Genomic DNA, 12,022 nt, shown 5'->3' with positions numbered 1-12,022 from the left:
ATGAACTGCTCAATATGGATCTTCATCGCATCATTTTAAGGTCCTCTCTCAAATGTGTTCAAATTGTTTACCTTAGATTATTTCAAGGTCTAATAGTCAATTTCAGGTGAATGACTTAGGGCCACTATGGCCCTCTTGTAAATTTTCTTGCTTACTTTTTGTCTCTGCTGAAACTTTTTAACAGGACAAATTAGCTATTCTGATTCAGCAATATATAGGATTTGTTTAGGATGGAGATGCCAACCAAACAGTAGTAGAATTTACACATGCCCAGCGTGTAAATATATGTTAACAGATAGTTCTAGTGTTCATTTTGATTATATCTTTATTGATTTAGGTAATGTTTATATAAATTAGTTACAGGAAACAACCTTTCATTTTCTTGAAGAATTATAAGTAGGCAAGTGTTGTTGTAGTGGAGACTTTAGTTATAAAGATTTTGAAGAAATGTAGGTAATGGAGTCGGATGCTGACAGTTTTATTGAATATATTGAATTAAATATAATATTTATTCTCATGATGACTAAATGAGAATGAAACGGTAATGTTTCCTAAATATTGTTTTTCCAGATAATTAGACGTATGTCAGGTTGGAGGGTATGTATGGATTGTAACCTGATTTTGTTGTATGCTATTGTATTTGAATGATTGTTTTATTACAACTGCTTCTTTCATATATTTTAGTGGTTCCTCCACCACAGCTTGTCAGTTTGGCACAACCTCCACCCCTGCTACCAGGTAAGCTATAATTACGATGCTCCCCCCACACTTTGATTGAAATTTAGCTTATTGTTTTGCTAATCGTCAAGTCAGTCTGTTGGCCTGTCCATCAGTCAATATTTGATAATTATTTTGCCTACAGTGGCAAAACTTAATAGAATGATTGCCTGTTATCACTAGATGACCCCTATTTAGTTTTAAACTAAAGTCACTTAACAGTCAAGGTTGTAACATATAAAAATTATATACAAAGTTGTCTCAAATATGCAATCATTAAGGAGGCCTATGTGTTTTACAAATAGCTCTTGTTATAAAGGAATTTCTGCCCTTTATGTAAGAAATAAATTAAAAAAACTGGCATAAGAATTTGACTTCGGTTACTAGCTGCGGTAATAGAAATAGTAACAAAATCTGATTTATAAGTATGCTAGTATGAAATCTTTTTCTACGGTTATAGGTCAGCATATGATGACTTCAGTGCCGCCACCACAACCGATGCTACAGCAACCACAGCCGCAGTCGGCATACATGACTCCTCCACCCCAAGGTAATATAAACATCTATTTTGAGTTACTGTACAATATCTCCTACTAGCAGGTGTCTCTTTAACTTACTTCTTTGAAGTATTTTGTGATTGAGTCTAAGCACAAATAGTATTTCAGCATGCATACAGGCTATCAGCAGTCTTGAATTGTTCTGCTTTTAACTGTTCTGAACCTTACTAGCACTCCAGCGGCCATACGTTAGATGAAATGTCCTTGAAACCAGGTCAGAATATTGTCTTAATGAAATTGAGGTCAGAACAACTGACCTCCAGGTATAATGTTAGATTGCTTGTTTCATCTATTGTAAGGTTAACTGTGCAGTCTGATCAAGACCTGCACTGTTCACCATACAGTCAGTATCTTTTTGGTAAGCACCCTTTTTAACAGTCAGTGGTATTGTCCAAAGTAAGATGGACAGAATATTATAGAAATTTAGCAGGGTAAGGGTTAAGAATGCAAGATTATATTTAGAGTTTTAGTACTGGCATTCCTCATTCTAAAAGTAGTAATTTATTCTTTTGCATGCTGCTGACTTTAGACTTACCTATTATATGTTTCATAGATGCCTTTTTTGAACAATGATAGTAATGTAGTTCTAATTTTATGAATTAAGACACTGTTTAGTTGTTTTCTAGAGTTTAGATATATAAAACTTTGATTTGTTACTAAGCATATTTTTAGCAGTATATTTTGGTTCATTCCAGTGACAATGGCTGCATCATTGCCAGCACCAGGTGTGGTGATTCCACAGCTTGCAGCCACAAACCCAGCTCCTGCCATGGCAACACAACCGCAGCCAGGTCAGTATTTAATATGTTGTGTAAAAACTTTGTTTATTACTTAATATGTTTTTGATATCTTGGCTAAAGTCAATAAATAGCAGGATTGTCTTTGCCTTGTATAAGTTGAAATTGAGAAAATTCACAACTAGTCTGCTCGATAAATTATACATATGAAAGTAATTTGCTGTGACGGGCATATATTGTGACAGTTTGGCACTAGTGTACATGATATATGAAGAAAAATTGTTCTCACCTTTAAAATAACTTTGAGAGAACAAAAATTGTTAATGTAACAACAATAAAAGCAACAAAAAATCTAATAACCTTTTAAGTAAGGCAGGGCGTCAAGTTACCTATATTTACCTATATTTTCCTATATTTTAGCCCTCTACCTATAATAACCTATAAAATCCTATATTTTGCCAAAATACCTATAAATACCTATAATCTGGAAATTTTGTGGTAAGCAAGGAATACAAAGGTCATTCAAACCATTAAAAAAGAAGTTATTCTATGATAATTAAATTTATAAATATGCTGTTACCTTTTAGGCATTGAAATTTGTATTCCTTTCAGGTGTAGCAACTCTGCCCAGCCCAGCTTTAGGAAAGCTTTAAGTAATGGAAGTTCTTTTTTCAATTGGAATATTTTCCATTTCTTAAAGCTTTCATGTATAAAAATGTGAATAGGAAATGCACATGTTTTTATTTTGTTTTCAGAATAAACAAGCCTTAATGTTTCATAATTAAGCCTCATAATGCCTGCTAATAAGAGTCAGTTTCGAGATAGGTGGCTATCAGAAGTAGATGGCAATGGACATGAACTGAAATTATGGTGTGTCAAGGGGAAGAGTGACTATTATGGTCACTGTACATTGTGCAAAACTGACATAAAGTGTGATAATGCTGGACTGAGACAAATTCTTCAACATGCAAAAGGCACTCAACACAAGAAATTCCCTGTTAAACTGATTTGAGTACCAGTATTGGTTAAGTTTTGTCTGTTGGTGAATTAATAGTTTATTATGAAAGTAAGATATATGTCAAAATGTTATTTGTTTAAAATCATAAAAGTAGCCACTTTTTCTGTTCCTTTGTATTTTATGTTTAATAAAAGAGAGTGCTGGTAGGTGGTGGAGGAGGATAAAACACTTGTCTGACTTGTTTTCTTCATTATAAGCAACCTATATAATCCTATATTTCTGGCCCCCAAATACCTATATTTCAGGATCCTACCTATATTTTTGACTCCCAAAAGCACTTGACGCCCTGGTAAGGAAGTCATTAATAAAAAGCATATTACTTAAGTCTGCAGGCTTTAAAACAATGACAGAATGAGCAATACCCGTGTTTTTTAACAAGAAAAAGAAATAGAACAGATATGATAAGGATAATGAAAGATGCAGAAATTATTTAAAACTTCTTTTAAGCTGTGAAAGTTGTTTTAGTTTTAAAACATTTTGTGAAAGAGAGCTTAATAAATTAAGAGCTACAAAATGATTTATCACTAATAACCAATAATTGCCTGTATTACCTACCATTCCCTGGTTTTAAACATTCCAAAGTAATTCATGCCATTTTCTGAAAACTTAAAATATGCAAATTTGTACTATATAAGGTCTTTTTGGGTACTGATTGTAGATTTAAAAAGATACGTTTCCAAATTCAAAAAATCATACATGTCATACGTCCCGGATTGTCCGGGATTGTCCCGGAAATCACATACTCGTCCCGGTGTCCCGGACAGTGTTGAAATGTCCCTGAAAATTAAAAATACAGAAAAACAAAAATAACCCCCCAAAAAACTAGGTTTTTTTGGCCTATAAATTGTTGAATTTTACATGAATAAAACACAATAAACAGTCACCGGTGTCACATCGTTTATTCCTAATTATCTGATAATCAGTTTCATGCCCTCGAGCGGGACACATGTTGATGAAGCTAGCTCCGGTCACCACTCATATTGTGCACTGCGATCTTTTGATGACCCAGATTAATTTACAGTCAGCTATTTTGATGACCCTGATTATGAATTGACAAAATTATGCAATCAATAACAGTTTTATGATAATTAGCTCACCAGAGCACAAAGTGCTCAGGGTGAGCTATTGTGATCGCTCACCGTCCGGCGTCCGTCCGTCCGTCCGTCCGTCCGTCCGGCGTCCGTCCGTCGTCCGTCCGTCCGTCCACACTTTCCTTTAAACAACATCTCCTCCTAAACCAACAGGCCAATTTTGATGAAACTTCACAGGGATGTTCCTTGGATGGTCTTCTCTAAAAATTGTTCAAAGAATTGAATTCCATGCAGAACTCTGGTTGCCATGGCAACCGAAAGGAAAAACTTTAAAAATCTTCTTCTCAAAAACCAGAAGCCCTAGAGCTTAGATATTTGGTGTGAAGCATTGCCTAGTGGACCTCTACCAAGTTTGTTCAAATCTTGACCCCGGGGTCAAAATTGACCCCGCCCCAGGGGTCACTTGATTTTACATAGAAAAATCTTAAAAAATCTTCTTCTCGAAAACCAGAAGCCCTAGACCTTAGATATTTGACATGTAGCATTGCCTAATGGACCTCTACTAAAGTTGTTCAAATCATGACCCCGGGGTCAAAATTGACCCCGCCCCAGGGGTCACTTGATTTTACATAGGAAAATCTTCAAAAAAATTCTAAAAATAAAGCAGAAGGCCTAGGTCTTAGATATTTCACGTGTAGCATTGCCTAGTGGACCTCTACAAAATTTATTCAAATCAGACCCCCGGGGTCAAAATTGACCCCGTCCCAGGGGTCACTTGATTTTACATAGGAAAACCTTAAAAAATCTTCTTCTCAAAAAGCAGAAGCCCTAGAGCTTAGATATTTGACATGTAGCATTGCCTAGTGGACCTCTACTAAAGTTGTTCAAATCATGACCCCCGGGGTCAAAATTGACCCCGCCCTAGGGGTCGCTTGATTTTACATATGAAAATCTTCAAAAATTTTCTTAAAATAAACCAGAAGGCCTAGAGCTTAGATATTTCACGTGTAGCATTGCATAGTGGACCTCTACAACATTTGTTCAAATCATGACCCCAGGGACAAAATTGACCCCGCCCCAGGGGTCACTTGATTTTACATAGGAAAATCTTCAAAAAATTTCTAAAAATAAACCAGAAGGCCTAGGTCTTAGATATTTGACATGTAGTATTGCCTAGTAGACCTCTACAAAATTTCTTCAAATCATGACCCCGGGGTCAAATTGGCCCCGCCCCATGGGGTTACTTGATTGTACATAGAAAAATCTTCATAAATTTTCTAAAAATAAACCAGAAGGCCTAGAGCTTAGATATTCGACATGTAGCATTGCTTAGTGGACCTCTACAAAATTTGTTCAAATCTTGACCCCCTCAGGGTCAAATTGACCCTGCCCCAGGGGTTACTTTATTGTACATAGGGAAATCTTCATAAATTTGCTTAAAATAAACCAGAAGGCCTAGATCTTAGATATTCGATATGTAACATTGCCTAGTCGACTTCTACAAACTTTGTTCAAATCATGACCCCCGGGGTAAAATTGGCCCCGCCCCAGTGGTTACTTGATTGTACATCGGAAAATTTTCCAAAAAATTTCTAAAAATCATCAGTTTGACATTTGAAACATATTACTCTGGTGAGCGATCCAGGGTCATCATGACCCTCTTGTTTAATATTAGGAACAATAGCCGAAAATCTCGTTGTTGTTAGCACGTAGGCGGTGAAGCTACATGTAGCCTTGATTGGAAGAAATGGCTGATAACGGTCAATTAAACGATAGTTATTTTAAAAGGTTGTAATCTTTTAAAATGTAGATCGATTGTCACACATATTCTAAATTAAACTTTTGACTATTGAATGCCTTTGCCGGCTGATCCTTGAAAATTGACCCAACCCGAAATATTTTATATCGATTTTATCTACAAGATTTATTTCATTCCTTTTTTATTAATGATTAGGTAAACTTTTAAGCTTTAAAAAGATACCAAATAAGCTGGATTCTAAAACACGATGACCAGGTTAATTCTTCGTATATAGTAAATTTCCCAATTCAGTTCACCTCGGGAACGCAACCAATTCACGTGCCGAACTATAGACGTAAATTACCCTATTTACCTCCCTTAGAAAGCTAGACGACATTTGCAACAAATTCCTAAGCGAGGGAACTGTTTATCTCCGGAAACTGCATATAATTTTATATTTATGCATGAAACAGACGAATACTAATTAATGTCACGGTGTATGTCCCGGACAAAGGGTAAAAATCCCGGAAATTTTAACTCAGAATCCCCGAAAGGTCCGGAAAAATTATGGCATGTATGAAAAAATGCAAGATATTTCTGTAGTAAATGAGCTAATGGTATGTTGCTGTCATGGCAGCATGAGTGAATTTTAGATATATGAAATGTTTACTGACTTGCGGTAATATAATTTTCAGGTCAGCTGCTACCACCTTCCCCACAGATACCTGTGTATGGTCAGCCTACAAGTCTTGGACAACCAGTACAGCAGTACATGCAGTCTTCAGCTGAACAACAGATCATTGGTAAATTGTTTTCTTTACTATATCACAGACATAAACTTTGAAGATCTTGTTCAGTTTGCCCAGTTATTTACGTAGATAGATACGCTGTTAGTCCAGATGTTAAAAATCCAGTACTCTGGGCAGTATTATGTTTCACAGAAGACATACTTGAAATATTTGAAGGTTTCTCACTTCTGATTCACATTTCTTGTAGGGACCAAATGAGTAATGATATGGAACACTAGTTAGTTATACTGACCCCTGTTCCACACTTTATTGATGAAAATATAGCATTAAACTTATTTTTAACCTGTAGCCTGCTAGATTTCTGAAATGGACTGGTCTGTCATTCAATTTGGGCAGTATCATTTATTGTTTGAAGAGTTGTTCAGTCAAAATTTACTGACCGAATAGCGACTGGTGCAGACCATGATCAGCCTGAACAGACATCTGGGCTGAGCTTGCGGTCTGCACTGGTGGCAAACACAGAATCACTCGCAGACAGCAGAATAAAGGTTAAACAAACATGTGAAGTAAGATCTGGATTGTTACAGTGCTCCAGCTAGGATTAAAAGAGGGCAGGGTGCTGGCACTGAAAAGGGCACTTCTGGGGTGGTGGTCGGTCTGGGACCGTGCTCCCCCGGAAAAAAATATAACTGGTCCATGCATACAGTGCATTTTAACATACTTTAGGCATGGAATTTGGCATAATTTAGGCATGTTTTTTGGCACACTTTAGGTATGGTCTTTTAATAGGCTATGTCTGTCATCTCTAATGCACCTATTTATTAACTAAAAATTCTGCTGTTTGTATTTTACTTGGCATTGATGTTCAACTTGTAACATTTCTTTGTAATTGCATACTGAATACCAATATCTATGTGTTTAGGCCTATTTTACTTGTTACAATTTCAGTACACACTCTTCTCCATGTAGGCTACTTGATATTTATAAATTTATACCTGCAACATATTATATACAGAAAATAAAGTTTAAACCCACTTAAATAAATGAAATCAGGCAAAGTTTTTAACTTACAACAGTCTAAAAGCAAGTTTAGCACTTGTAATAGACATATTTCGGGTATCCAAAATTTTATATCCGGATATGGTTACACTTTTTTCTAAAAGTCTTCGAATGTCCAGTTTAAACAATATTTTTGAAAAAATATTATGATGCAAAGACAGTTTAACAGCATTTCACAGTATCTGACATTAAAGTGTACCCTGTCATTACATCTTAGTAAACTAATTTCAAAGAAATCTTCATGAAAAATCGGCCATTTCACAAAGCAGACGACAACTTACTTTCGATTTCAAAAACTTGTAAAACGATAAAATCAAAATATTTTCCTATTTAAATTTGATTGTGATCGATTTTTATTAATTACATATAAATGTCTGTTGTCTGGACTTCAGTTTCAGTTGTGTATAAAGGGGTATTTACGACTATATTACCGAAAACGAAAGTACACTTTGACAGGTGGCGCGAAATGATAATGATTTCAGACTGGTTTGCAAACTGTTTTAACACTAAGGTTCAATGATTTTAATGCCAGTGGAGCAGTCTAAAATATCATGGTCTGCCTCCGGCACGATTACAGCAGGTAATTGTTTAATTGTTTGCTAATTATGTCAATGCCCCCCTGGCGTGTATCACTCGATAAAAAGGGGGCAATAAAGCAGTGTATTATAATCACTGAGGCAAAAATGGGAAGTTTGGCTAAAAAAAAGAAATGAATGGTTGTAAAACGGGCAGGGTGCCTGGCGGGGCAACAGGGCGGAACGAATTTCGGAACGGGCGATGCGCCCTGCTGTAAATAGCTAGCTGGAGCACTGTGTTAGTTTTATATATAATTAATAATATGCCTAAGTAAACAGAAGAATAAAAAGCTAAAAATGATAAACAGCTAGTACAGAAACCTATGGAATTCACTAAAATCATGTTGTATATATTATTGTAGGTCAGATAGGTACCCAGCCCCATGTAGTTGTGAGTTTGGCACCTGGACAGCAGGGAGGTCAGGTTGTGTACTCTACAGTGGCAGGACAGCCAGTACAACAGGTGTAACCTCATTTATTATGTACTAATAAATATTATGTCAAAACTATGGCTTGTATTTCACACATACAATTCATATTGACAAAAATTTAATCTATATTGCACTAGGTGGGAATCTGATGCCATAATTAGCTTGTGTCTCAACTACTTTCATCAGTATTCTTGACCCAGTAAGACAAAAAATTTCCTTATTTCAGTGGAATTGATAGTAAATTTTGGGTCAGCTAAAAACAAAACCTTGGTGAAGGTATAAAATAAATGGTCTTTATACATTGCATTGCCTGTATGATTTAGGCTTAACAAAATCCACGCTAGTGAAATCAAGCTATTGCTGTAATACCCCATTATGTCTGTACATAGTTGGTAATCATTTACAGGCCTTTTGCATCCGTTTAAGTCATTTGGATCTTCAGAGTTTTTAATTACAAGAAGAGTTACTTTGGCTTATATGCTGTAGTTAGCCAATGCAAAAGTTTTGACATTGTAAGCCATAGAAAGTTCAAATGTACCTGACCTTTCGTTTGTCTAGAGAGATTTGTACTATTATTTAGATTCAGCAGCAGCTGGTTCCTGCAGGAAGTGTACAGATCCAACAGCCACAGACAGGTCAGGTGTTGCAGCAGCCAGGACAAGTTATACAGCAGGCTGGGATCCAGCCGCAGCAACAAGTTGGACTGCAGCAACAAATAGCAGTGCAACAACAGCAGCAGCAACATCAACAACAACAAATGATGGTGAGATCAGTGTTTTGAATTAAAAACCTGGCATAGGAATTATCTTAATATACTCCTCACATCTGCTTATTTAGCTCCCCGAACCCCAGGATAGTCGGTGCTTCCATATGTTCATGCGTCCATCAGTTTGTGCATCATAAGATAGAGATTGGGATTACTTTCTTTACAATCTGCAAATTTTTGCTAGTGTTATGTCCCCTTTTCAACTTTTAAGTACGTACATTTGACTGCTCCTGATGAGTAGTTTGAATTCATCAAGTTTGATTTCAGTCACAATCCACCAATTTTTGCATAGTAATGGCTTCTTTTCAACTTAAAATTTTGTTGTCAGTTCAATTAGACATGAATGGATTAAATTCATTTTACCAAAGACTAAATTTCTTACAGGAAAGTAATGTTAAGAGAGTTTATATAGTTTACCAAAAGGCTAACCGTGCTATTAAATACAACATTAGATGGGGGAAAATGATAAAAGTTTTGAATGGATCTCTTCTCTGCATGGTCTGTATTGATTGACACTGAAAATAAAAATGGGTCTATCACTTTAAAAATTCCTGGAGGAGCTAACCGGTATAGTTTTAATTATCATGTAAAAATTGTACCTTAACATGTGTTTTTAGCTCGACTATTCGAAGAATAGTCTAGCTATTCTACTCACCCTGGCGTCGGCGTCGGCGTCGGCGTCGGCGTCACACCTTGGTTAAGTTTTTGCATGCAAGTACATACAGCCATCAATTAAAGGCATATAGCTTTGAAACTTATTTTTTCTTTTTCTAGGTCAATTACCAACCTCTCTTGGTCAAGTCCCATAACTCTGACATGTATTTTGAGCAAATTATGCCCCCTTTTGGACTTAGAAAATTTTGGTTAAAGTTTTACATGCAAGTGACTATCTCCAAAACTGATGCAGATATTGATTTGAAACTTCACATGTGTCTTCGGGGTTAAAAAACTAGTTGATAGCAGCAAGTCCCGTAACTCTGACCTTCATTTTGGCCAAATTATGCCCCCTTTAAGACTTAGAAAATTCTGGTTAAAGTTTTGCGTGCAAGTACATACAGCTATTTCTAAAAGGCATATAGATTTGAAACTTATTTTTTCTTTTTCTAGATCAATTACCAACCTCACTGGTCAAGACCCATAACTCTGACATGTATTTTGAGCAAATTATGCCCCCTTTTAGACTTAGAAAATTTGGTTAAAGTTTTACATGCAAGTGACTATCTCCAAAACTAATGCAGATATTGATTTGAAACTTCACATGTGTCTTCGGGGTTATAAAACTAGTTGATAGCAGCAAGTCCCATAACTCTGACCTTCATTTTGGCCAAATTATGCCCCCTTTAAGACATAGAAAATTCTGGTTAAAGTTTTTGCGTGCAAGTACATACAGCTATTTCTAAAAGGCATATAGATTTGAAACTTATTTTTTCTTTTTCTAGATCAATTACCAACCTCACTGGGTCAAGTCCCATAAACTCTGACATGTTTTTTCGAGCAAATTATGCCCCTTTTAAACTTAGAATATTTTGGTTAAAGTTTTACATGCAAGTTATTATCTCCAAAACTAATGCAGATATTGATTTGAAACTTCACATGTGTCTTCCGGGTTATAAAACTAGTTGATAGCAGCAAGTCCCATAACTCTGACCTTCATTTTGGCCAAATTATGCCCCTTTGAACTTAGAAAATTCTGGTTAAAGTTTTGCGTGCAAGTACATACAGCTATTTCTAAAAGGCATATAGATTTGAAACTTACTTTTTCTTTTTCTAGATCAATTACTAACCTCACTGGATCAAGTCCCATAACTCTGGCATGTATTTTGGGCAAATTATGCCCCCTTTTGGACTTTGAAAATTCTGGTTAAAGTTTTACATGCAAGTTTCTATCTCCAAAACTATTGCAGATATTGAATTGAAACTTCACATGTGCCTTCGAGGTTATAAAACTAGTTAAGAGCAGCAAGTCCCATAACTGATATGCATTTTGGTCAAATTATTCCCCCTTTTGAACTTAAAACTCTTTTGATATTTAACCTTTTTGGGTAATATTTTCCTGCTTCTGGGACAATATTTCGAATAGTCGAGCTTGGCTGTCTTACGGACAGCTCTTGTTAATTTCTAACTGCAGCAGCCACAGCCGACTGTGATCTCTAGTTCCCAGCCATACATTCAGCAGCCAGTCTTACAGACAACAGTGCCTCAGATTGCTGTACAAAATCCAAATCTTCAGCCTGCACCAGCCCCACAACCACCATCACTTGTTCAGCCACCAGTAGCTCAGCCAGTCTCTTGGTCAGCTCAGACAGCTTCCTATACCAGCATTCCTGCAGGATCAGCACCAGGAACAGTATACACAGTGGTGCCACAGCATACCCAGGTGCAAAATGTAAGTTGTTTGCTTATTTCGTAGAATATATAGAAATTTAGCAGTTGATTGTTTATCTTTTGTCTTTTCCATATGTAAGCTATTGTCTGATTAATCACTTGTGGGAATGGATTGAAAGTTCACAGACTTGTTAACAGTGTTGATCTGACATTCAGTGTACAGGTTCCATATGGTAAATCACTTTATATTCACATGATCTTTATTTTGTGAATTCCTGCATCCTGAATTATTTTGCGGATTTTGAGCTCACCTGTCACA

At 36.2% G+C, this 12,022-nt stretch overlaps 1 protein-coding gene across 1 annotated transcript in view; it reads left to right on the top strand.

The window, feature by feature from the left end:
• LOC123566448 (uncharacterized) overlaps positions 1-12,022 on the top strand; it is a 43,466-nt gene that overhangs the window by 20,017 nt on the left and 11,427 nt on the right. Inside the window, exons 11-17 of the mRNA XM_045360556.2 lie at positions 685-738; positions 1,178-1,267; positions 1,970-2,065; positions 6,494-6,601; positions 8,544-8,644; positions 9,193-9,375; positions 11,507-11,764. Coding sequence (XP_045216491.2) covers positions 685-738; positions 1,178-1,267; positions 1,970-2,065; positions 6,494-6,601; positions 8,544-8,644; positions 9,193-9,375; positions 11,507-11,764 — 890 coding nt within the window. The remainder of the gene's footprint in view (positions 1-684; positions 739-1,177; positions 1,268-1,969; positions 2,066-6,493; positions 6,602-8,543; positions 8,645-9,192; positions 9,376-11,506; positions 11,765-12,022) is intronic.

The sequence above is a fragment of the Mercenaria mercenaria genome, chromosome 8 (genome assembly GCF_021730395.1).
Source record: "Mercenaria mercenaria strain notata chromosome 8, MADL_Memer_1, whole genome shotgun sequence".
Classification (NCBI taxonomy): domain Eukaryota; kingdom Metazoa; phylum Mollusca; class Bivalvia; order Venerida; family Veneridae; genus Mercenaria; species Mercenaria mercenaria.
The sequence above is the reverse complement of the archived record's forward strand: the minus strand, read 5'-3'. Positions and strand labels throughout refer to the sequence as shown.